The 27,576-nt window shown below is 42.7% G+C and overlaps 1 protein-coding gene across 3 annotated transcripts in view; it reads right to left on the bottom strand.

The window, feature by feature from the left end:
- LOC139421281 (nexilin-like) overlaps positions 1-23,290 on the bottom strand; it is a 29,768-nt gene extending 6,478 nt beyond the window's left edge. For 2 of the 3 annotated variants that reach the window (XM_071172227.1, XM_071172053.1), the window contains exons 1-9: positions 23,097-23,290; positions 14,670-15,249; positions 13,989-14,180; positions 13,282-13,366; positions 12,865-13,013; positions 9,467-9,664; positions 9,046-9,222; positions 1,586-1,774; positions 1,184-1,375 (exon numbers count right to left, since the gene is read on the bottom strand). In XM_071172227.1, coding sequence (XP_071028328.1) covers positions 1,184-1,375; positions 1,586-1,774; positions 9,046-9,222; positions 9,467-9,664; positions 12,865-13,013; positions 13,282-13,366; positions 13,989-14,180; positions 14,670-15,203 — 1,716 coding nt within the window. In that variant the 5' untranslated portion in view covers positions 15,204-15,249; positions 23,097-23,290. Of the gene's footprint in view, positions 1-1,183; positions 1,376-1,585; positions 1,775-9,045; positions 9,223-9,466; positions 9,665-12,864; positions 13,014-13,281; positions 13,367-13,988; positions 14,181-14,669; positions 15,250-20,563; positions 20,649-23,096 lie in introns of all 3 variants that reach the window. The other variant, XM_071172135.1, reaches the window with a different exon arrangement.
- Between the last annotated feature and the right edge of the window lie 4,286 nt (positions 23,291-27,576).

Here is a 27,576-nt window from a genome sequence, read left to right as displayed (position 1 = left end):
AATTATAGATTGAGTTCCTATACTAAATACAGCCCACCTCAAATGTTAATATTGCCGTTAGTTTTCGGTAGATTGAAGAAACATTGGTCACACTTTAAATCAACCATAACAGTAACACTTCAAGTGTTGTTCAATATATAGGTCTTGACAGGCAAGTCATAACTCTGTCATTCCAGTTGACATTAGAGTTTATTTTAAAAAAGGTCAAGTTTTGTATTGACACTTTAAGATGCGCTTATGACACTGTTATATGTGCTTCGTGAAATAAACGTAATTTATATTAAAAAATTATAATAATGGGCTCCCGAGTGGGGCAGCGGTCTAAGGCACTACAGACCTTGGTTCGATCCCGGGGTGTATCACAAATACCCTTGATCATGAGTTCCATAGGACGGTGCACAATTGACCCAGCATCGTCCGGGTTAGGGCAGGGTTTGGCCGGGGGGGCCTTTACTTGGCTCATCGCACTCTAGCGACTCCTTGTGGAGAACCGGGTGCCTGCAGGCTGACCTTAGTCATCAGGTGAACAGTGTTTCCTCCGACACATTTGTGTGGCTGGCTTCCGGGTTAAGAAGGGCAGGTGTTAAGAAGCACGGTTTGGCGGGTCATGTTTCGGGGGACGCATAACTCGACCTTCACCATCCGAGCACGTTGTGGAGTGCTAACGATGAGACACGATTGGAATTGGGGATAGAAAGGGGGTAAAATCCACCCCCCAAAAAATTATACACAAAATAAATTATAGTAATAAAAAAAAGAACAACTATTCAAGTGTTAACACTATAACTTCTTAACTTATGAAAGGATAATGAAGTATTCAAAAGCACTTCATAAAGCCTACATATAGACAGCATGAAACGTTACTCACTATGGCTCTATTCATGATGAGTAATCAAAATAATTTCAATCTTTTCACATGCTTCTTCTGAACATAGCCTACTTCAGTCGACGTGTTAGCGCAGGGCTTCATTTGCTACATGCTGGTGCTGCCTGCAGAGGTATGTTCATAGAGGTCCTATAATTCACAAATGTATTGTTTTATACCATAGTTATACCATATTTGATCCATTTCTAGAATTAACGTTTTCCTGACCAAGATGGCAGATTTTTTTGTCATGTTGCTACGATACCAAATTCCACTAGTAAATTGTAGGATCTCTATGGTTATGTTACCCAGTCCTACCATATTCTTGCGGGCTTCTGCGAAGAGCCTCTTCTCCTCCTCCAGCCTCCTCTTGGCCTCCTCCTCCGCTTTCTTCTCCTCCGCCTCTCTCCTCTGACGCTCCTTGTCCTCGAAACTGACACACAGCTTCCCTGGCTTGCTGCCCTCCAGGTTCAGCATGGCCATCAACACCTCGTCATCGTCATCCACTATCTGGAGAAGGAGGACAACGACGAGAGAGCTCAGACTAATGTCTGACATCTCAGGGCTCACAATATTAAACATAAAAAAGGAGCTGTAAAGACAGTGATTATATTGATGGTCCCAGATCTGTTTGTGCTGGACTTTTGGCATAGGAGCTGGCAAGACAGCCCAAACAAATATGGGCCAAGGCGAAGTGACCATCACATCACACTCACTGACCATGCTTTTCCTGGCCTCGGCGAAAGCCTTCCTCTCCTCTTCCATTCGTCTCTTGTATTCAACCTCTGCTGCTTTGCGTTCATTCTCTACCCTCTGTTTCTCAAGCTCCTCGAAGCTCAACCTCAGTTTACCAGGCTGGATGACGTCTCTCTCGCCTTGAGCTCCTTGTGAGTCCTCCTCATCTTCTCCCTGCAAGTACATAGAGTTCCAAAGTCACACCAGGCCCAAGGCTAGGGAAATACAGTGGCTTGCGAAAGTATTCAACCCTTTGGCATTTTTCCTATTTTGTTGCCTTACAACCTGGAATTAAAATATATATGTTTTAGGTTTGTATCATTTGATTTACACAACATTCCTACCACTTTGAAGATGCAAAATATGTTTTATTGTGAAACAAACAAGAAATAAGACAAAAAAACTGAAAACTTGAGCGTGCATAACTATTCACACCCCCAAAGTCAATACTTTTGTCAATACAATTGCAGCTGCAAGTCTCGTGGGGTATGTCTCTATAAGCTTGGCAAATCTAGCCACTGGGATTTTTGCCCATTCTTCAAGGCAAAACTGCTCGAGCTCCTTCAAGTTGGATGGGTTCTGCTGGAGTACAGCAATCTTTAAATCATACCACAGCTTCTCAACTGGATTGAGGTCTGGGCTTTGACTAGGCCATTCCAAGACATTTAAATGTTTCCCCTTAAACTACTCAAGTGTTGCTTTAGCAGTATGCTTAGGGTCATTGTCCTGCTGGAAGGTGAACCTCCGTCCCAGATTAAATCTCTGGAAAACAAGCAGGTTTCCCTAAAGAATTTCCCTGTATTTAGCACCATCCATCATTCCTTCAAATCTGACCAGTTTCCCAGTCACTGCCAATGAAAAACATCCCCACAGCATGATGCTGCCACCACCATGCTTCACTGCAGGGATGGTGTTCTCAGGGTGATGAGAGGTGTTGGGTTTGCGCCAGACATAGCATTTTCCTTGATGGTCAAAAAGCTCAATTTTAGTCTCATCTTACCAGAGTACCTTCTTCCATATGTTTGAGGAGTCTCCACTGTGGAGCTTTGCAGCTCCTTCAGGGTTAGCTTTGATCTCTTTTTGCCTCTCTGATTAATGCCCTCCTTGCCTGGTCCGTGAGTTTTGGTGGTTTGTTGTGGTGCCATATTCTTTCAATTGTTTTACAATGGATTTAATGGTGCTCCTGATCTGTACTTCTCCACAACTTTGTCCCTGACCTGTTTGGAGAACTCATTGGTCTTCATGGTGCAGCTTGCATGGTGGTGCCCCTTACTTAGTGGTGTTGCCTTTCAGAACAGGTGTATATATACTGAGATCATGTGACATATCATGTGACACTTAGATTGCACACAGGTGGACTTTATTTAACTAATTATGTGACTTCCAAAGGTAATTGGTTGGACCAGATCTTATTTAGGGTTTTCAAAGCAAAGGGGTGAATACATATGCACAAACCACTTTTCGTTTTTTTATTTTTTTATTTTTTTTGAAACCAGTTCTTTTTTTCATTTCACTTCACCAATTTGGACTATTTTGTGTATGTCCATTACATGAAATCCAAATAAAAATCAATTTAAATTACAGGTTATAATGCAACAAAATATTAAAAACGCCAAGGGGGAAGAATACTTTTGCAAAGCACTGGATAGCTCAGGTGGTTAGAACACAGTAATAAAAACAATCACAACCACCACAATAACAACAACAACAACCACAATTACAACACAGGTTCAATCCCCAACGGAGATTCAGAACACTTAATGAAGGAGTTGACTAAATAACCTTCAGAACTATTGTCACGTCCTGACCATAGAGAGCCTTTATTTTCTATGGTGGAGTAGGTCAGGGCGTGACTGGTGGGTTAGTCTGGTTTATATTTTCTATGTGGGGTTTTAGGTTGTTTTTTCTATGTCGTTGTCTCTAATTGGGGATCATACTTAAGTAGCATTTTTTCCACCTGTGGGTTATGGGATATTGTTTATGTTTTGAGTTATTGCATGTAGCATCTCGGTAGTCAGGGTTCGTTGTTAGTTTATTGTTTATTTGTTTTTTTTGTCTTTGCTAAGTTTCACTTTCTTTAATAAATATGTGGAACTCTACATACGCCTTGGTCCGACAATTATTCCAACGAACCTGACAACTATACTATTCACATGATGAAAGTTCTGACAGATGTGTATAGTTACAGTACACTTTTCAGAAAGGGGACTTGTGGTGCATAGTTTTAATTAAGGACTGTATACAATGCTTATCAAACTATTTTAACCTGAATAACTACATTCCTATAACTAAACTCATCCTCTCACTGTCATCTGGGTTTATTTTCAGCAAACTTAACATGTGTAAATATTAGTATGAACATAACAAGATTCTACAACTGAGACATGAACTGTACAAGTTCCACAGACATGTGACTAACAGATATTGAATAATGTGTCCCTGAACAAAGTGGGTGTCAAAATCAAAAGTAACAGTCAGTTTCTGGTGTGGCCACCAGCTGCATTAATTACTGCAGTGCATCTCCTCCTCATGGACTGCACCAGATTTGCCAGTTCTTGCTGTGAGATGTTACCCCACTTCCACCAAGGCACCTGCAAGTTCCCGGACATTTCTGGGGGGAATGGCCCTAGTCCTCACCCTCCGATCCAACAGGTCCCAGACTTGCTCAATTGGATTGAGATCCGGGCTCTTCACTGGACATGGCAGAACACTGACATTCCTGTCTTGCAGGAAATCATGCACAGAACGAGCAGTATGGCTGGTGGCGTTGTCATGCTGGAGGGTCATGTCAGGATGAGCCAGCAGGAAGGGTACCACATGAGGGAGGAGGATATCTTCCCTGTAAAACACAGCATTGAGATTGCCTGCAGGTGCGGTTAGCGATCGGTTGAAGAGCATGTATTTAGTTTTACTTGCATTTATGAGCAGTTGGAGGCCATGGAAGGAGAGTTGTATTGCATTAAAGCTCGTCTGGAGGTTAGTTAACACAGTGTCCAAAGAAAGTCCAGAAGTACAGAATGGTGTCGTCTGCGTAGAGGTGGATCAGAGACTCACCAGCAGCAAGAGCGACGTCATTGATGTATACAGAGAAAAGAGTTGGTCCGAGAATTGAACCCTGTGGCACCCCCATAGAGACTGCCAGAGGTCCAGACAACAGGCCCTCTGATTTGACACACTGAACTCTGTCTGAGAAGTAGTTGGTGAACCAGGCGAAGCAGTCATTTGAGAAACCAAGGCTGTTGAGTCTGCTGATAAGAATGTGGTGATTGACAGTCGAAGCCTTGGCCAGGTCGATGAATACAGCTGCACAGTATTGTATTTTATCGATGGCAGTTATGATATCGTTTAGGACCTTGAGCATGGCTGAGGTGCACCCATGACCAGCTCGGAAACCAGATTGCATAGCGGAGAAGGTACGGTGGGATTCAACATGGTCGGTGATCTGTTTGTTAACTTGGCTTTCGAAGACCTTATAAAGGCAGGGTAGGATAGATATAGGTCTGTAACAGTTTGGGTCTAGACCACAGCAGCTTTCCAATCTGTCTCAGACGATACGAAAGAGAGGTTGAACAGGCTAGTAATAGGGGTTGCAACAATTGCATTGGTTAATTTTAGAAAGAGAGGGTCCAGATTGTCTTGCCTAGCTAATATGTAGGGGTCCAGATTTTGCAACTCTTTCAGAACATCAGCTATCTGGATTTGGATGAAGGAGAAATGGGGGAGGCTTGGGAAAGTTGCTGTGGGGTGTGCAGGACTGTTGACCGGGGTAGGGGTAGCCAGGTGAAAAGCATGGTCAGCCGTAGAAAAATGCTTATTGAAATGGTCAATTATAGTGGATTTATCGGTGGTGACAATGTTTCCTAGCCTCAGTGCAGTGGGCAGCTGGGAGGAGGTGCTCTTATTCTCCTTGGACTTTACAATGTCCCAGAACTTTTTGGAGTTTGTGCTACAGGATGCAATGTTCTCTTTAAAAAAGCTAGCCTTTGCTTTCCTAATTGCCTGTGTATATTGGTTCCTAACTTCCCTGAAAAGTTGCATATGGCGGGGGCTATTCGATGCTAATGCAGTACGCCACAGAATGTTTTTGTGCTGGTCAAGGTCAGTCAGGTCTGGAGTGAACCAAGGGCTATATGTGTTCCTGGTTCATTCTTTTTGAATGGGGCATGCTTATTTAAGATGGTGAGGAAATCACTTTTAAAGAATAACCAGGCATCCTCTACTGATGGAATGAGGTCAATATCCTTCCAGGATACCCGGGCCAGATCGATTAGAAATGCCTGCTCGCTGAAGTAATTTGTGTGCGATTGAGGACATCTAGCTTAGATTGTAGGACGGACGTGGTGTTAAGCATGTCCCAGTTTCAGTCACCTAACAGTACAAGCTCTGAAGATAGATGGGCTCAATCAATTCACATATGGTGCCCAGGGCACAGCTGGGGGCAGAAGGTGGTAACAAGTGGCAACGGTGAGAGACTTGTTTCTGGAAAGGTGGATTTTTAGAAGTAGAAGTTTGAATTGTTTGGGCACAGACCTGGATAGCATGACAGAACTCTGCAGGCTATCTCTGCAGTAGATTGCAACTCCGACCCCTTTGGCAGTTCTATCATGTCGTAAAATGTTATAGTTAGGGATGGAAATGTCAGGATTTTTGGAGGCCTTCCTAAGCCAGGATTCAGACACGGCTAGGACATCCCGTTTGGCAGAGTGTGCTAAAGCAGTGAATAAAACAAACTTAGGGAGGAGGCTTCTAATGTTAACATGCATGAAACAAAGGCTTTTACGATTACAGAAGTCAACAAATGAGAGTGCCTGGTGAATGGGAGTGGAACTAGGAGCTGCAAGGTCCGGATTAACCTCTACATTACCAGATAAACAGAGAAGGAGAAGGATAAGGGTACGGCTAAAGGCTATAAGAACTGGTCGTCTAGTGCATTCGGAATAGAGAGTAAAAGGAGCAGGTATCTGGGCGAGGAAGAATAGATTCAAGGCACAATGTACAGACAAGGGTATGGTAGGATGTGAATACAGTGGAGGTAAACCTAGGCATTGAGTGACGATGAGAGAGGTTTTGCCTCTAGAGACATCATTTAAACCAGGTGAGGTCACCGCACGTGTGGGAGGTGAAACAAAAGGGCTAGCTAAGGCATATTGAGCAGGGCTGGAGGCTCTACAGTGAAATAAGACAATGATCACCAACTAAAACAGAAATGGACAAGGCATATTGACATTAGGGAGTGGCATGCATAGCCGAGTGATCATAGGGACCAGTGGGTAGCTAGGTGAGCTGGAGACACGGCAATTCAGACAGCTAGCGAGGCACGGCTAGCAGGCTAGCAGAAGGGCTTTAGGGGGACGTCGCAACGGAAAAGTTTGTTGTAGCCCCCTCGGACGGTTACGTCGGCAGACCAGTCGTGATGGATCGGCAGGGCTTCGTGTAGGCAGTAAAAGGGTCCAGGCCAAATGGCAAAATAGGTATTGTAGCCCAAGGAGTGGCTGATGGACCTCTTCAGCTAACAGTCTGATATGCTCTAGATAGCTAGCGGGCCGCGGCTAGCAAGCTAGCGGATGGGCATTCAGGGGACGTCTCGATGGAGGAGCCTGTTGAAACCCCATCGAGCGGATTATGTCGGTAGACCAGTTGTGATGGATCGGCGGGGCTCCGTGTCAGCAGTAAAAGGGGCCCAGGCTAATTGGCAAAATAGGTATTGTAGCCCAAGGAGTGGCTGAAGGACCTCTTCAGCTTGCAGGGAGATGGGCCTAGCACAAGGCTAGTTCCAGGCTAACTGGTGATTGCTTCGGGACAGAGACGTTAGCCAGGGGTAGCCACTCAGATAGCAGCTAGTTAGCTGCGATGATCCAGGTCAAAAGGATCAGAACTTGCGATAGGAATCTGAAGATGTGGAGAAAAAGCAGTCCAGTATGCTCTGGGTTGAATCGTGCTGTGCAGACTGGCAGGAGTTGACAGGGCTAAGGTTAGCTGATGACCACTAGCAGTGGCTAACTGAATACTAGCTAATAGCTAGTTAGCTTGCTAGCTTCTGTTGGGGGCTCCGGTTCTAAAGTATAGAAAATAGCAGATCCATACCACATTGGGTGAGACGGGTTGCAGGAGAGTATGTTGAAATCGAGGTTAAAAATATAAAAAATATCTACTAAATATATATGAAGGAAAGATATATATAGACACGGGACACGACAACACAAAGACAAAGACGTCTGAACTGCTATGCCATCTTGGATTCGACCATGACGGACCCTCCACCTCCAAATATATACGAAGGAAAAATATATGGGGCGGCAGCGTAGCCTAGTGGTTAGAGCGTTGGACTAGTAACCGAAAGGTTCCAAGATTGAATCCCCGAGCTGACAAGGTACAAATCTGTCATTCTGCCCCTGAGCAAGGCAGTTAACCCAATGTTCCTAGGCTGTCATTGAAATAAGAATTTGTTATTAACTGACTTTCCTAGTTAAATAAAGGTAAAATAAAATATATATACATGGGACAAGACAAAGACATCTGAACTGCTACGACATCTTGGAAATCCACCCCGCTCCAGACTACAGGCCTCGGGGTAATGCTCATTCCTTTGACGATAAATGCAAATCCAACCATCACCCCTGATGAGACAAAACCGCGACTCACCATTGAAGAGCACCTTTTGCCAGTCTTGTCTGGTCCAACGATGGTGGGTTTGTGTCCATAGGTGACATTGTTGCCGGTGATGTCTGGTGAGGACCTGCCATACAACAGGCCTACAAGCCCTCAGTCCAGCCTGTTGCGGACATTCTGAGCACTGATTGAGGGATTATGCGTTCCTGGTGTAACTCGGCAGTTGTTATTGCCATCCTGTACCTGTCCCGCAGGTGTGATGTTCAGATGTACAGATCCTGTGCAGGTGTTGTTACACGTGGTCTGCCACTGTGAGGACGACCAGCTGTCCGTCCTGTCTCCCTGTAACTCTGTCTTAGGCGCCTACCGTCTGTAAGCTGTTAGTTTCTTAACGACCATTCCACTGGTGCATGTTCATTAATTGTTTATGGTTCATTGAACAAGCATGAGAAACAGTGTTTAAACCCTTTACAATGAAGATATGCATAGTTATTTGGATATTTACAAATTATCTTTGAAACACAGGATCCAGAAAAGGTGACGTTTCTTTTTTTGCTGAGTTTCCATTACACTACAACATTCAAGCTCTGACAGATACATTTTTTTAAAGTATTATCAAAGACAGCACAAGTCAACTTCAAAAGCACAAGAGGAAAGCACTGAATGGAAGGGTTTGCGAAGGGAATGTGCAGGGTTGACACGGAATGCCACTGCTAATTTACCTCCAAGGTTGATCTAGCACTGAAATACTGTATCTCAGCTCTCACAAGGAAAGAACAGGACATTGAAATGTGATGTGCTAATAAGTGAATAAGATATTTTATAAGATCAGTCACCATTTCCAGCTTGGCCTCCTCAAAGGCTTTCTTCTCGTCCTGCAGACGTCGTTTAGCCTCCCTCTCTGCCTGCTTTCTCAGGCATTCCTGCCTCTCCTTCTCAGCCTCCTCAAACGTCATTTTTAGCTTCCCAGGAGTCACCTGCTCCTTCTCTGTGGGCTGTTCCTCGTCCTCATCCTGGTATTGACACAATCAGTCTACATCAGAGACCATGATATCCACATGAAGTATTGACACAGACAGAATATAATAGCTTTCATGAAATATTAGATTTTCCTAGAAACACCTATGCTCAATCTACACCTAGACTACCATGAAGTATTGACACAGATATAATGGCTTTCCTGAAATATTGGATTTCTAGAAACAGCTATGCTGCCAGTTCTGCCGAAGCCTATGGGAGAGGTTCTCCTCAGCTCACCTGGACGACCGAGCTCCGCTTGGCCTCGCGGAAGGAGAGCCTGTTCTCGTTGTAGCGCTTCTTCTTCTCCTCCTCTGTCCTCTTCTTCTGCTCTTCCTCGCGGTTCTTTTCCAGGTCCTCAAAGTTCATCTTGATCCTGCCTGGAGGTCGTGACAGCTTTGCCGGCACCACACGGACCAGGATGGTGTCATCTCCCTCCTGACATAAATGGACAAAAGCTATTGTTAGAAGAGTAAATTACAATAACATAATATACGATAAGACAAGACAGTACTTCATCTAGCACATCAAACATCAACAAAACAAACCATTTCCTGGTCTGTGAACTTTACAAATGCTGAAGTGGTCGTGTTTATTCAAGTAATGGACTAAACCTATGTTATACATTATGAAATTATAGTTGATACCTCTCAACTAAAAAAGAAAACACACACACACACACACACACACACACACACACACACACACACACACACACACACAAGATAGGCCTTGAAAAAGAACGTTATTTTGGTAATGGCCAACATTTGCAGTAGACCTGTCAGTGAACATCAGCCCTAAGATAGGACAGTCTAATTCGGTCAGCTAGCTAGGAAGCAGGGGATAATTTAGACAGTCAGTGGTGTGGGAAACATTTACCAGTCACATGCTGTCTATACCCGGCAGTGTCTGTGGCTCAAGCAGCAGCAGTAGAGCTCATTAGCCCAGTTGTTTCTATCCCACTCAGTCAGTACTGGCTCCGATTGAAGCTACCTCCCAGGCTCAATAAACCAGGAAGAATTCCCCAAGTTTTCACTAACTTTTACAGTATAGGTACATGCAGTAGGTTGCAGTGAAAGGAGACAATGAAGAGATGGGTTTATCCAGCTTTCATCATGTTCAAGAGACAAATGACTCCAATTCAGTGGAGTAGAACTAATAACAACACTGTGTGAACAGTAAGCACTGAATATGAACAGACAATATCCATGCAGCCTGTCCATCCACAGCCAAACCAAACGTATTTCCACAAAAAGGAAACCCTTTCAATAGGATTTGTCAGAGTAACTATATTGGAACATCTCTGTAATTGCCCTGTGCCAAGATAGAAAGTACATTCAGTACCACTCTTCCTTTAATTTAATTACATTAGAATTAGTCTAGTAGTACTAAGTACTATGTAATTCCCTATCTAGTACAAGGTCATTAACATATTCATTAGAGTGATCCTGAAATGGCACGCAAAGGTTAGCAGGTGCCACAGGTGTATTAGCAGGTGTATTTCAATTGAATTTGAAAGAATAACATGAATGTTTTCTATTGTATACTTGAAATTTGCACTATAAATTTGAACAAATTTGAAATGTCAAAAAATGTGTTATTACTTGCAACCATCCAGTACCTTGTTGTATCTAGGTCAACCTCGATTTGGTAATGAAGAACTGGCTTCAATCTAGTTTGGCATGGCTACAACTACAGCTAGCCTAGCATTAGACTCGGCTTCCAGGCTTCACTCACCCGTGGCAGAGACTAGCCTAGCTTTAATGCACAGCACTGGATGCTTTAATGCTTTAAACATTTAATGCGTTAATGCACAGCGCTAAATGCTTCTTAAGCAACCAGCCTATTTCAGTTTATGGCACATTCTAAGGCCTGTATCTGAAGAAGGCTGTGTGATGACACATCTGAAGATTTATATGACATACACTACCTATTAAACATTTTAGAACATCTACTCGTTCAAGGGTTTTCTTTATTTTGACAATTTCTACACTGTAGAATAATAGTGAAGACATCAAAACTACAAATGTGTTAAAGAAATCAAAATATATTTTATATTTGAAATTCGTCAAATAGCCCCCCGTTGCCTTGATGACAGCTTTGCACGCACTTGGCATTCTCTCAACCAGCTTCACCTGGAATGCTTTTCCAACAGTCTTGAAGGAGTTCCCACAAATGCTGAGAACTTGTTGGCTGTTTTTCCGTCAATCTGCGGTCCGACTCATCCCAAACCATCTCAATTTGGTTGAGGTCGGGGGATTGTGGAGGCCAGGTCATCTGATGCAGCACTCCATCACTCTCCTTCTTGGTCAAAAAGCCCTTACACAGCCTGGAGGTGTGTTTTGGGTCATTGACCTGTTGAAAAACAAATGATAGTCCCACTAAGCCAAACCAGATGGGAGGGCGCATCTCTGCAGAATGCTGTGGTAGCCATGCTGGTTAAATCACAGTGTCACCAGCAAAGCACCCCCACACCATAACACCTCCTCCTCCATGCTTCACGTTGGGAAATACACATGTGGAGATTATCCATTCACCCACACCGTGTCTCACAAAGATACCGCGGTTGGAACCAAACCAAAGGACACAGACCAAAGGACACATTTCCATTGGTCTGATGTCCATTGCTCGTGTTTCTTGGCCAAAGCATGTCATTTCTTATTGGTGTCCTTTAGTAGTGATTTCTTTGCAGCATTTCGACCATGAAGGTCTGATTCACACAGTCTCCTCTGAACAGCTGATGTTGAGATGTGTCTGTTACTTGAACTCTGTGAAGCATTTACTTGGGCTGCAATTTCTGAGGCTGGTAACTCTAATGAACTTATCCTCTGCAGCAGAGGTAACTGTGGGTCTTCCATTCCTGTGGCGGTCCACATGAGAGCCAGTTTCATCATAGCACTTGATAGTAATGATGGACTGTGGTTTCTTGTTGCTTATTTGAGCTGTTCTTGCCATAATATAGACTTGCTCTTTTACCAAATAGGGCTATCTTCTGTATACCCCCCTACCTTGTCACAACACAACTGATTGGCTCAAACACATTAAGAAGGAAATACATTATTTTAAGAAGGCACACCTGTTAATTTAAATGCATTCCAGGTGACTACCTCACGAAGCTGGTTGAGAGAATGCCAAGACTGTGCAAAGCTGTCATCAAGGCAAAGGGTGGCTACTCTGAAGAATCTCAAATATAAAAAATATAAAAATTGTTTAACACTTTTTTGGTTACTACATGATTCCATATGTGTTATTTAATAGTTTTGATGTCTTCACTATTATTCTACAATGTAGAAAATAGTAAAAATGAAGAAAACCCTTGAATGAGTTGGTATTCTAAAACCTTTGACCGGTACTGTATCTCTGATAGTATATACTGTATCAGACACGATATGTGCTCTCAGAGCTGCAATGGATTGCAGCACCACTCAAGTCCTTTGCAGCAACTGTTAGCCTTTCAAATGGCACTTAAAATACATCATCCAGGTGGCAGTTGAGGATTACCTGACTGATTACACAGAGGTGGAGGCCAGTCCCTCATCGGGGGCAGCGATTGAGCAATCCAGCCCTGATGTACCGCTTCCCTTATAGGCTACATTACAGTTTACCTCTGGCCCAACGAAGGAATCCCGCAAGCTTACCTCTGCGGCTTTCTTGGCCAGCTCCTTCTGCATCTTCGCTTTCTCCATGATGTCCTGGGCGGCGCGCTTCTTCCTCTCCTCCTCCATCCGCTTCCTCTCCTCCTCTTGTCTCTGCTTCTCCATCTCGGCAAACTTCCCCTTCACACTGCCTGTAGAGTGTAGACCCCACATGTTGATGATGAGACCACAGTACAAACACCAGGGTCGTGTTCATTAGGCCCGCAACGTTTTACAACAGTTTGCAATGGACATGATAATGAGCGTTAATTATTGGTTAGGTCCAGGTAGTCTCACCCTGTTTCAGTCTGTTTCCTTCCATTTGTTGCCTAATGAATACAACCCAATGGGTGAGATGAGGATAAGGACAGCACCCTCCTCCTCAGCCCTCTCCCAGCCCACCTGCCCCCCATTTCCTACCTGTGATCTTGGGGACGTAGGATTTCTCTACCTTGGCCGGCTTCACCTCCTCCTCCTCATCACTGGAGGCAAGTAGTTCTTTTATCTGTGGTGGATCAGAGGGAGAGCGTTGCTGAGAGGTTACCGGTTTATCTGGGATCATCTGCTCTGCACGCTAGCCACCTCAGGAGCCATGCTGGGCCCAGAAAGTACTCAAGGCCCTAATCTGGTAAAATAGCACGAGCATGTGACCCACAGGGAGGCCTCTGATTGGATCATGCGGTTGTGACATAGGGGGAGATCAACACTTAGGCATCCAGTCTCTAAGAGTTAGCTACCACAGTACAGGGCGTTTTCTTCCCTCCTCCTGAGTATCAAGGTGTTCCACCCTTGTATCAGACGTTGCTTGTTTTACTGTAATGTGTCCTGTGATACAGCTTTTAATAAAGGACAACATGCGTAAAATAGAAAATGTATTTAGTATGTTCTCAATTATCCCCATGTTTTGGGTATAAGTTTGCCCTAAATTGACATAAGCACAAACCAAGCACATCTATAACATAATTGTTAAGATATTTCAATAGAACGTTGAGATTGTTTTGTGCAAAGTGATATGATGCTGATATGAGTTTTCCAGTACACCCACACTGCTGTTGCTGAGGCTCGTGCTCCATGCCATGCAGGTCACAGTTAGTTGGGGTTAACTCTCTCGGTGTTTGACCTCCGACCTGTTGCTTCCTGCGGTTGTATTCTCTCTCCTTGACGTACTGCTCCTTCCTTTTCTGGTGCTCCTCTAGGCTCCTCCTACTGTTGCGCTCCTCCCTGGCCTTCTGCATGGCCTCAAACTTGTTCTTCACGTCAGCCTTACCGATTTGGGGCACGTAGCTCCTGGCCACCGGCTTTTTGGAGCGCAGAAGTCTCTGGAGTAAGACGAAAATACAAGAAATTAATTGCGAAGGTTCATATATAGGAGTGTGGTTCTCAGATCTAAAAGAGACGTTTTGAATAGTATTATTTAGCTGAACGTTACAGAAACATTATGAAAGATCTACAGGCCATCAATCCCTAACACAAGGATAGGCAACTTTGATGGGGGTGGGGGTCACAAAAAATCTGAACTCATCATGAGGGGCCGCAGTTGCTAGCAGGTCTGCGTACCCAAATTCTTACCCACACGTGTAGTCAGAGCAGGCCCTACACTTTTGGGGGCCCTAAGCAAAATTTGATCCACAAAAGGGGGCCCGCAGCCGGCCAGTTGCCCATCCCTGCCCTAGTGTGGTTGACTCAGCAACGTGCTACACTTCAGATTGACTCTTTTGAAAGGTAAATCTATCCAAAAGCAAAGTACATATCACATATATCCATTTCAACTGTTGATAGCAGGATGAACACCCCGGGCCGTGCCTCACCTTTTGTTTCAGAGCCACCTCAGATACGTTCTGTGACTGGTCCTTCTCTTCTTTCTCTGACTCATTGTTCATGTCATGCGCCACTCCATTTTGTGCCACATCGTTCTTGTCCTTCCTGGATCTTGAACTTTGCCTTGCCTTGTCCTTAACTGTATAATTTTCTTTGTGCTCCACATCATTCCTGTCGTGTGCCTCATCTTCTTCCTCCTCCTCTTCCTCGGGCTCTGTGTGAACCTCATCCTCTTCGGTGTGAACTTCTTCCTCATTGTCGCTGTGCGCCTCATTCTTTTCTTGTGCCTCATCATGTTCGTCATGGGACACATCGTTATTTTTGTATGCCTCATTGTCTTTGTGTGCCAAATCATGCTTGTCGTGTTCCACATCGTCCTCTTTGTGTGCCACATGGCCGTGCAACTCGTTCATGTTGTCGTTGTTCTCTTTATCACTCATTTTGTGTGCTTCATCACACATATCATGTGTCACACCAGTCATGTCGTGTGCGACATCAGCAATATTTTGTGCTACCTCAGTCATGTTCACGCCACGCTGACAAATTAACAGAGCCCTCTTCAAATGTTACCTGTCAAAAAAATAAAAACACCATTATGGTATGGTACAATAACAACAAACATCTTTCTCTTCACATAATCATGTATTATTAATAATTTATTATTCATATTCAGACCCCTTCCCCACATTTTTTTAAGTTACAGCCATATCCTTAGATGTATTCATCTACACACAATAATACCCTATCATGACAAAGTGAAAAAAAACATAAATACCTTATTTACACAAGTATTCAGACCCTTTGCTATGACACTGAAAATTGAGCTCAGGTGCATCCTGTTTCCATTGATCATCCTTGAGATGTTTCTACAACTTGATTGGAGTCCACCTGTGGTCAATTCAATTGATTGGACATTATATGGAAAGGCACACGCCTGTCTGTATAAGGTCCCACAGTTGACAGTACATGTCAGATTATAAACCAAGCCATCATGTCGAAGGAATTGTCCATAGAGCTTCGAGACAGGATTGTGTCGAGGCACAGATCTGGGGAAGGGTACCAAAACATTTCTGCAGCTTTGAAGGTCCCCAAGAACACAATGGCCTCCATCATTCTTAAATGAAAGAAGTTTGGAACCACTAAGACTCTTCTTAGAGCTAGCCGACCCGGCCAAACTGAGCAACCGCGGGAGAAGGGAACCCAATGGTCACTCTGACAGAGCTCTAGAGGTCCTCTGTGGAGATGAGAGAACCTTCCAGAAGGACAACCATCTCTGCAGCACTTCACCAATCAGGCCTTTATGGTAGAGTGGCTAGACGGAAGCCATTTCTCAGTAAAAGGCACATAACAGTCCGCTTGGAGTTTGCCAAATGCCCCCTAAAGGACTCTCAGACCATGAGAAACAAGATGCTCTGGTCTGATGAAACCAAGATTGAAATCTTTGGCCTGAATGCCAAGCGTCACATCTGGAGGAAACCTGGCACCATCACTATGGTGAAGCAGGGTGGTGGCAGCATCATGCTGTGGCGACGTTTTTCAGCGGCTGGGAGACTAGTCAGGATCGAGGCATGATTGAACGGAGAAAAGTACAGAGGGATGCTTGATGAAAACCTGCTCCAGAGCGCTCAGGACCTCAGCCAAGACAACGCAGGAGTGGCTTCGGGACAAGTCTCTGAATGTCCTTGAGTGGCCCAGCCAGAGCCCTGACTTGAACCCAATCGAACATCTCTGGAGAGACCTGAAAATAACTGTGCAGCGACGCTCCCCATCCAACCTGGCAGAGCTTGAGAGGATCTGCAGAGAAGAATGGGAGAAACTCCCCAAATACAGGTGTACCAAGCCCAAGAAGACTCGAGGCTGTAATCGCTGCCAAAGATGATTCAACAAAGTACTGAGTAAAGGGTCTAAATACTTATGTAAATGTATTATTTTCTAAATGCTTTATATACACTTTTCGAATGAGACGTACATCACGTTCTTGCCTTCTCAAGTTATACCATTTTCATTCCTTGAATAATTTTTGTCCGCAAGCAGCATCAACTTCTAAGGCTGCTCCCCCACTAGATAGCACCGCCACCTCATACTCTGCTTCAAAACTCAATAGGACAGACAGTGTCTTCTCAGTTTCACCATGCTCGGGACCGGGTCTGTGTTGCACCAAACGGCGGGCGTCACAGACACAGGGAATCTTTTCGTTACTCCACCACAACACTTAACGCCACGGTCTGAATACTTATGTGATATTTCATTTTTTAATGTTGTATAAATTAGCAGACATTTCTAAAAACCTGTTTTTGCTTTGTCATTATGGGGTACTGTTTGTAGATTGATGAGGGGGGAAATGATTTAGTCCATTTTAGAATAAGGCTGTAACTTAACAAAATGTGTTAAAAGTCAAGAGGTCTGAGTACTTTACAAATGCACTGGACATCCCTTCAAAATGTTTATGAGGCTCCTCTGACCCATCATGAAACACACTGTAAAGAAAAACGCTAGCAAAATGTAGTCTCATTCACCTCGGTTTTCCTCAAAGACGGGCAACATAATGGTGAAACATTTCTCCCAATGATGAACTTCAGATTGAGTTTATTGAATGCTCTATACCGAATGCAGAGCTAGGACAACAATTTTACCAGTAAACATTATGTAGTGCCCTTTCTGAAGTCTGGTGTGGTAAATGGCTAGCCTATACATGTATGGACTTCAATCATGTGTGTAACTTTTAATATCTGTTTCACTACACTCTTTAAAAAAGGGTTCCAAAAAGTTTCTACCAACAACCATTTTGATCTGAAGAACCCTTTTTGGAAGACAAGAGTTTTTTGTAAGGCAAAGGGTTCTACCTTGAACCTTTAACATTCTAAGAACTGTTTTTGGAATACAGGGTTCTTTGATGATTCTTTGGAAGGCAAGAAGGATTCTTTGGAAGGCAAGAAGGGTTCTATATAAAACCAACTATAATATTTCCCAGGATGCTCTATTGCATGGAGATTTTCAGAATAGTTTGTTTTATGGTAATCTCTGTGCTTTTGCATGTACATTGATTGGTTGATTAGATTTATGCTACAGGAAGATAAAAAATATACAGTTTGTAAAAAATAATCCAATCTATTAGTAATTTGATTTATTGGATGTTTTTTCCAGTTTAGATGATTGAGGTAGTCTCAGTATTCAATCTTCCCTATCCTGGTAGTCATGCAGAATGCAAGTTACAGGTGATTAACATTTCCACTTGTTGGATATCCTAACTCTGGCTGGATTCCAGTAGGAATTACACGTCACTTTGCAAGCCAGCATAATGTGATTTGCAGGCCTAATGTGACCTGTCAACCAGGATCTTCTCTAACACCACTGTGTTAAGGTATAACTAGGCCCTCAAAGAAAGTCCTTATGACGTATATAACCTATTGTCATAAATAATAACATTTTAAAGGCTAATAAAGCTGGGGGAACCATTCATAGCAGTTCTAGGAATAATCTTTAGATGATAAAATGGTTATTGGTAGGACCCTTCGTAGACGGTTATAAGCAGAACCTTTCATATCGGGTTCTAGGCAGAACTACACTGAATAAAAATATAAACAGAACATGTAAAGTGTTGGCCCATGTTTCATGAGCTGAAAAAAAAATCCCAGAAATGTTCCACTTTGTCACGTCCTGACCATAGAAAGCCTTTATTTTCTATGGTGGAGTAGGTCAGGGTGTGACTGGGGGGGTGTTCTAGATTATTATTTCTCTGTGTAGTCTAGTTTTTAGATTTCTATGTTGGCCTGGTATGGTTCCCAATCAGAGGCAGCTATCTATCGTTGTCTCTGATTGGGGATCATATTTAGGTAGCCTTTTCCCACCTGTTGTTTGTGGGATCTTGTTTTTGTATTGTTGCTTTTGAGCCCTACAAGGCTGTATGTTCGTTTGTTTGTTTCTCTTTATTATTTTTGTTGCTGGTTCACATTCTATAAATTATGATGAACCCAAATCACGCTGCGCCTTGGTCTACCCATTTCGACGAGTGTTACACACTTGCACAAATTTTCACACTTATTTCTCTCAAATGTTGTGCACAAATAGAATTACATCCCTGTTAGTGAGCATTTGTCCTTAGCTAAAATAATCAATCCACCTGACAGGTGTGGTGAATCAAGAAGCTAATTAAACAGCATGATTCCACAGGTGCACCTTGTGCTGGGGATAATAAAAGGTCACTTTAAAATGTACATTTTTTCCACACAACACAAGTATTTATGTCTGCAACAAAGCCATTTTGTTGGTGAAAATTCATTCTGATTTGCTGGGCCTGACTCCCCAGTGGGTGGGCCTGGCTTTCAAGTGGGTGGGCCTATGCCCTCCAAGGACCACCCATGGCTGCAACCCTGCCAAGTCATGTAAAATCCATAGACTAGGGCCTAATGAATTTATTTCATTTGACTGATTTCCTTCTATGAACTGTAACTCTGTAAATTCTTTGAAATTGTTGCATATTGAGTTTATATTTTTATTCATTATATATCAGGGGGATCTTTGAAGAACCATCCATAGAGGGTTCTAGAAAGGGTTCTACCCAGCACCAAAAAGGGTTCCGCTATGGGGACAAACTTAAGAGTGTACCCTACATATATTTATACTGTACAGCAAACAAAGTGTACTGTGAAGCACTTTGTGATAACTGCTGCAAAATAGCTCTATAAAATACATGTGATTGATCGATACCCTACAGAATATCACATGATAAATACATATTTTTTTGCAGAGCAGCTGGAGTTTTGCGGGTGTCTGTTTGGGGAGGCAGGCACCTCATGGCTGCTGCAGTTTGGGGAAGGAAAGGGGTGCTCGTCCTCCACCTCCTCCCCTCAGTATGCTGAGCCACAGCACATTATGCAGGGCCAGGACACTAAGTATAGCCCGCTTGTGTGTCCAGACCATGTGTTCATGGCTATTTCTGATGAGTGGTATGCGGTTGGACAGAGTGAGGGTCGGTAGCCACATGTCACCCAACAGACCCTTGACAAAACATAAGACTAAGTACCAGCCTTAGTACCAGACTTAGTAACGCACTTATTACCAGCCTTAGTACCAGCCTTAGTACCAGCCTTAGTACCACACTTAGTACCACACTTAGTACCAGCCTTAGTACCAGATTTATTACCAGCCTTTGTACCAGCCTTAGTACCACACATATTACCAGCCTTCATACCAGCCTTAGTACCACACTTAGTACCACACTTAGTACCACACTTATTACCAGCCTTAGTACCAGCCTTAGTACCAGCCCTAGTACCAGCCTTAGTACCAGCCTTAGTACCAGCCTTAGTACCAGCCTTAGTACCACACTTAGTTCCACACTTATTATCAGCCTTAGTACCAGCCTTAGTACCAGCCCTAGTACCAGCCTTAGTACCAGCCTTAGTACCACACTTATTACCAGCCTTCGTACCAGACTTAGTAACAGACTTAGTACCAGACTTATTACCAGCCTTAGTACCAGACTTAGTAACAGACTCAGTAACAGACTTAGTACCAGACTTAGTACCAGACTTAGTATAAGACAATCGGACGAGCAAGAGATAATTTGGCCATAGAGTCATCAGACACTAGAAAGGTTACTGTTTATCAGTGTGTTAGAAATGTAAGCTAAATGTAGAATGTATTATCATCAATTCACTTGGTAATGATACTGAAGTAAACAGTCAGGGAGGTTTGGGGTTAACACGTGCTTAATAAAAAGAGACAGGCCATCAAATAACATTTGATTGATTTCATTGATTCATGGATTGAAAACTTGAAGGGTAGACCTAAATGTACCAAATGTTGATTTGTTGATCAGCAGGCCTACTTAATTAACAGTGTATAGTTAGACTTTGAGTTAGATCAATCTCACATTACACACCTGATGAACAGCTGCGTTGGCACATATCACAGCAATTACTTTGATTGCGACAACTACTATGATGTTGATGGTGTGGATTACCAGTCTGAAGGTTGAGAACAGAGAGAGTAACAGGTAATTAACTTGATTTTACCAAAATATGAATAACTCAAGACTACTTTCTAAGAGGTTATCTCGACTAGCTATGTTTCCCTCTGTCCAATGAATAATTTGACTGGGTTCAGAACGTCTGTCACAGCTGTGGAGCTGGTTAACAGACTGCACTGCCCTCTTCAATCCAGCTGTGATAACCAGGCATTTTTGGCCTTTAATACTATAGCCCATAGAAACGCATTGAACAACACATTTATAAATGGCAAAAAAGGATTCTGAAGAAATCCATTGAAGGCCGAAATGTCAATCCTTTAAACTTATCTAATAAAACTAAGAATGTTGAATGGTGAGCGAGCGTTGTGCCTCTTCAGTCAAATAAGACAGTCAAAAAATGAATCACAATGAATAAGGTTTTTGACGTGTATTTCCTATATCTAGGAGATATAAGAAAACTCAGGAAATATTTTTGTTGTATTGGACACATATTTAACCCCTTATTTTTGTTGGCACGATCCATTAGTTTGTATGGGTTACCTTCAGATGAGTCTAATGACACTTGACGGAGAACACCGTCGTGTTCGTGAGTCTCCTTTTTCCATAATAATTTGTAGGCCAAACCGTTCAAACGCTACAAATGTATTCGTTAGAAGACTGATTTTTGCGATGTCTCATGGTCTGACAAACACCGCTGTAGCTCGGCCACCTTCCACCGTAGATGCGGAAGGACGACATAGGCGGATGTGGTGGATTGAGATATGATAGCTCTAGTTTAAACTGAGATTTTGATGGGATTTTTTGTATTATGATAGTTATGAAATGACAGAGGGGAAACAGATAGTGGGAGAAACAGTGGGAGTGAGAGAAACAGATTGAAGGGTTGGAGTTGGGATTTTAACCCCGGTCATTGGTGAGGAGGGCTGACCTGTCTAAACTGGGTGCGTTACCGCTAGAGAAAGGGCTCTGCATGACATGCATATATTTAAGTATATGTGGGTTGTTTTTCTTGTCAATTTAAGTTCACTCCAGTTTTTTTTTTTTTTTTTTACAGTGTGGCTGTGTGGTTGAGTTGGCAAACTTTTACGAAATGTACTAATTTACTGCCTCATAGGCCCTTACCATCAATCAATATTCAGGCTATAAATCAAATCAAATCAAATGTATTTATATAGCCCTTCGTACATCAGCTGATATCTCAAAGTGCTGTACAGAAACCAAGCCTAAAACCCCAAACAGCAAGCAATGCAGGTGTAGAAGCACCTTATAAACCATTTGCTTTTCTAAACCATTGACTGTATAAGAAACAACAATAAATAAGTTTTGTGTTTTAATGCTGCCTTTTACATGCACTGAAACTTCTTAAAAACAAGAATATTCAGGTTGAAATGCATCTTCTACATTCAACCCAACCCTTCTGAGCCAGAGAGGTGTGGGGAGCTGCCTTAATCGCCTTAATCAACATCCACAACAGAAGTTGTGTGGGGTTAAGTGCCTTGCTCAAAAGGCAGTGCAGCAGATTTTAACACCTTGCCGGCTCAGGGATTTCAACCAGAAACCTTTTGGTTACTGGCCTAACACGCTTAACCGCTGGGATACCTGCCACCCCCAACAACCACTTTGGGTGTTTCAGAGTACTACATTTCTGTTTTAAAACACATTCTGCGTACTTAAACACTTCCATTAGGTTTACCTTCAAACACCTTCCAAACATCAGATATCAGCTTAGGTGCCTTAATATTTATGGTTTCATTACACAATTATGAATTTTGGAGACTTTCTATTTTTACAGTGTATTGTTGAAGCACTTCAATATGGTATATTAACTTAAGTATCCTACTGTATCAATTATGACCTTTATAGGTTGGCAAAAAATAATCAAAAGGTATTAATTACCCTAAATATGATCTACAGGCTATTGCATTACCCTGATATAGTTACACTCATAAATACTTTTCTTGACCACACAATTCATACAAGGATTTGTGTAGATTTGAACTGCTATATCATCGTTAACCAATACATTTAGGCCTGGCAAGTCAAATCCTATTTTTGGTTAATAGTACACTCAGCTGCCACTAAATACCATGACAAGCTGCTAGAATAATCTGTGAATAAAAAAATAAAAAAATAAAAATGTATTTGTTTGATGTTTGCTCATGTTTGCCCCTTTACGCTGGAGTAAACCAAACTATCATCATATTTTATTTTACAGCTAAATAAAACAGCTGAATGGCAAAGCAAAGTCAACTAGGCCTGACTGAAATATATCACTTTTCAATTTTGCTTAGTCTTCTGAATAGCATTATGTTCTCCTTCACGTTACAAATCTCAATTTCCAGATCAACCATTGAGGGGCAAAATGTAAACTCTCCCCAACAGGTGAATTTTAACATCCACATAACACACATTATCTTAAATTAAAGTTTTGCAGGAAAAGGTTTACCTGTTTCAGTGTAATATCCTCCTTATTTTAGGACTTTTCTGTGCAGATAGTGGATTAAAACAAATGTAATGTCAAGTATAGAAAACCCAATTTGTCAAAGCACGGAGATGCCTGCGCCGCGTTCACGACTAAAAGTTTAATGGGTGAGGTTACGTATCCGCAACCAGCTTTCATGAAAGTACCGCTACTTTGGCCGTCAACCGCATTCCGCGCGCGCCAGCACCAGCTTCAGCTGTCGCCTCAAAAACGCATGGTCCTTCCTGTTCGCCCAACACAGATACAGCTGCAGCTCTCTGCCATTAACCCAGACCGTGTTTTATCTGTCAAATTATATTCCCTGCCTTTGGAACAATTATTTTGTGAGTAAATGTATACATTTTAATAAACTGTTTAACCTACCTTTCATTGGCTTGTTTTATTTTTTGCAATAGGCTACTACTACTTACACTGCTACTACTAGTACTTCTACTGCTACTACTACTACTGCTACTACTGCTACTGCTACTACTACTGCTACTTCTACTACTACTTCTGCTACTACTATTGCTACTACTACTGCTACTACTATTGGTACTACTACTGCTACTACTACTAGTACTACTACTTCTGCTACTACTATTGCTACTACTACTACTGCTACTACTACCCCTACTACTACTGCTGCTACTACTACTACTACTACTTCTGCTACTACTATTGCTACTACTACTGCTGCTACTACTACTATTGCTACTACTTCTGCTACTACTATTGCTACTACTACTACTGCTACTACTATTGCTACTACTACTACTTCTGCTACTGCTGTTGCTATTACTACTGTCAGAGGACAAAAATCAGTTAACCACCTAACTGAGGAACTCAATTTAACCTTGCGCAATACCCTAGATGCAGTTGCACCCCTAAAAACTAAAAACATTTTTCATAAGAAACTAGCTCCCTGGTATACAGAAAATACCCGAGCTCTGAAGCAAGCTTCCAGAAAATTGGAACGGAAATGGCGCCACACCAAACTGGAAGTCTTCCCGACTAGCTTGGAAAGACAGTGCCGTGCAGTATCGAAGAGCCCTCACTGCTGCTCGATCATCCTATTTTTCCAACTTAATTGAGGAAAATAAGAACAATACAAAATGTATTTTTGATACTGTCGCAAAGCTAGCTAAAAAGCAGCATTCCCCAAGTGAGGATGGCTTTCACTTTCAATTCATGAACTTCTTTGAGGAAAAGATCATGATCATTAGAAAGCAAATTACGGACTCCTCTTTAAATCTGAGTATTCCTCCAAAGCTCAGTTGTCCTTAGTCTGCACAACTCTGCCAGGACCTAGGATCAAGAGAGACACTCAAGTGTTTTAGTACTGTATCTCTTGACACAATGATGAAGATAATCATGGCCTCTAAACCTTCAAGCTGCATACTGGACCCTATTCCAACTAAACTACTGAAAGAGCTGCTTCCTGTGCTTGGCCCTCCTATGTTGAACATGATAAACGGCTCTCTATCCACCGGATGTGTACCAAACTCACTAAAAGTGGCAGTAATAAAGCCTCTCTTGAAAAAGCCAAACCTTGACCCAGAAAATATTTTTAAAAACTATCGGCCTATATCAAATCTTCCATTCCTCTCAAAGATTTTAGAAAAAGCTGTTGCACAGTAACTCACTGCCTTCCTGAAGTCAAACAATGTATCTGAAATGCTTCAGTCTGGTTTTAGACCCTATCATAGCACTGAGACTGCACTTGTAAAGGTGGTAAATTACCTTTTAATGGTGTCAGACCGAGGCTCTGCATCTGTCCTCGTGCTCCTAGACCTTTGTGCTGCTTTTGATACCATCGATCACCACATTCTTTTGGAGAGATTGGAAACCCAAATTGGTCTACACATATAGAGCTAAATTTTTATGGAATGGTCTGCCTACCCATGTGAGAAACGCAGTCGGTCTCAACCTTTAAGTCTTTACTGAAGACTCATCTCTTCAGTGGGTCATATGATTGAGTGTAGTCTGGCCCAGGAGTGTGAAGGTGAATGGAAAGGCTCTGGAGCAACGAACCGCCCTTGCTGTCTCTGCCTGGCCGGTTCCTGATCTTTGTGGGCTATACTAGGCCTTGTCTCAGGATGGTAAGTTGGTGGTTGAAGATATCCCTCTAGTAGTGTGGGGGCTGTGCCTTGGCAAAGTGGGAGGGGTTATATCCTTCCTGTTTGGCCCTGTCCGGGGGTATCATCGGATGGGGCCACAGTGTCCCCTGACCCCTCCTGTCTCAGCCTTCAGTATTTATGCTGCAGTAGTTTATGTGTCGGGGGGCTAGGGTCAGTTTGTTATATCTGGAGTACTTCTCCTGTCATATCCGGTGTCCTGTGTGAATTTAAGTATGCTCTCTCTAATTCTCTCTTTTTCTCTTTCTTTCTTTCTTTCTCTCTGAGGACCTGAGCCCTAGGACCATACCTCAGGACTACCTGGCATGATGACTCCTTGCTGTCCCCAGTCCACCTGGCCGTGCTGCTGCTCCAGTTTCAACTGTTCTGCCTGCGGCTATGTAGCCCTGACCTGTTCACCGGACGTGCTACCTGTCCCAGACCTGGTGTTTTCAACTCTCTAGAGACAGCAGGAGCGGTAGAGATACTCTTAATGATCGGCTATGAAAAGCCAAATGACATTTACTCCTGAGGTGCTGACTTGCTGCACCCTCAACAACTACTGTGATTATTATTATTTGACCATGCTGGTCAATTATGAACATTTGAACATCTTGGTCATGTTCTGTTATAATCTCCACCCGGCACAGCCAGAAGAAGACTGGCCACCCCTCATAGCCTGGTTCCTCTCTAGGTTTCTTCCTAGGTTTAGGCCTTTCTAGGGAGTTTTTCCTAGCCACCGTGCTTCTACACCTGCATTGCTTGCTGTTTGGGGTTTTAAGCTGGGTTTCTGTACAGCACTTTAAAATATCAGCTAATGTAAGAAGGGCTATATAAATACATTTTATTTGATTTTTAAATTAATTTGATACTACTACTGCTACTACTTCTGCTACTGCTACTACTACTACTACTACTACTACTGCCACTGCTACTGCTACTACTACTATTACTACTACTACTGCTACTGCTACTGCTACTACAACTACCACGACTACTAACCCTACTACTACTGCTGCTACTACTACTACTACTACTACTGCTACAGCTACTACTACTACTACTACTACTACTGCTACTGCTACTACAACTACTACGACTATTACCCCTACTACTACTGCTGCTACTACTACTACTACTACTACTACTACTACTACTACTACTACTACTACTACTTCTGCTACTGCTACTACTACTGCTACTACTACTATTACTGCTACTGCTACTACTACTACTACTACTGCTACTGCTACTACTACCCCTACTACTACTGCTACTACTACTACTACTACTACTACTACTGCTACTACTACTTCTGCTACTACTACTGCTGCTACTAATACTACGACTTCTGCTACTACTTCTGCTACTGCTACTACTACTACTACTACTACTACTGCTACTGCTATCCCTACTCCTACTGCTGCTACTACTACTACTTCTGCTACTGCTACCACTATTGCTACTACTACTGCTGCTACTGATACTACTACTTCTGCTACTACTTCTGCTACTGCTACTACTACTACTACTGCTACTGCTACTACTACCCCTACTACTACTGCTGCTGCTACTACTACCACTACTGCTTCTGCTACTGCTACTACTATTGCTACTACTACTGCTACTGCTTCTGCTACTGCTACTACTACTACTACTACTACTACTACTACTACTACTACTACTATTACTACTACTACTGCTACTGCTACTGCTACTACTACTACTAGTACTACTACCTCTGCTAATACTACTACTATTGCTACTACAAAAATGACTGAAATTTGTACAATACTGAACTCAACACCCACACACACCCACACACACACACACACACATACTTTTCCCCCCGCACCATTGGTTAGAGCCTGTAAGTAAGCATTTCACTGTAAGGTCTACACCTCTTGTATTCGGCGCACGTGACAAATAAACTTTGATTTGATTTGAGCATACAATACATTTTTGGACTCACCTTGTGAAGGTGGCGTAGTAGTCCTTTGTGGGCAAATTTTGTTGTCAAACTTTGTCATCAAAGTCTGGCATTCTCTGGATTTATTGTGGGAAAAAAAGAAACACACAGCCACTCCATTGAATCGCTTGCAGTTAGCCACTGATTCCTTCCAAACGACTCATGATTGAATTTGCATTTCCAGCTTGTTATGTAATCTTTATGTCCAATGGCCAATGAGCACCGATACGTTTCATCTATAATTTCTCTTCATTATTTCTCTTCATGTGACAAGGATTAAAAAGGATTTGCCAGTAGATTGTCAGCTTGATTCATGATAGGACTGCTAGCTAAGATTTTGAAAGTAAGATGTTAACATGATCAGTCCAATCAAAGCTAC

The sequence above is a fragment of the Oncorhynchus clarkii genome, chromosome 1 (genome assembly GCF_045791955.1).
Source record: "Oncorhynchus clarkii lewisi isolate Uvic-CL-2024 chromosome 1, UVic_Ocla_1.0, whole genome shotgun sequence".
NCBI classification, from domain to species: Eukaryota; Metazoa; Chordata; class Actinopteri; order Salmoniformes; family Salmonidae; genus Oncorhynchus; species Oncorhynchus clarkii.
This window is presented reverse-complemented; position numbering and strand designations above follow the sequence as displayed.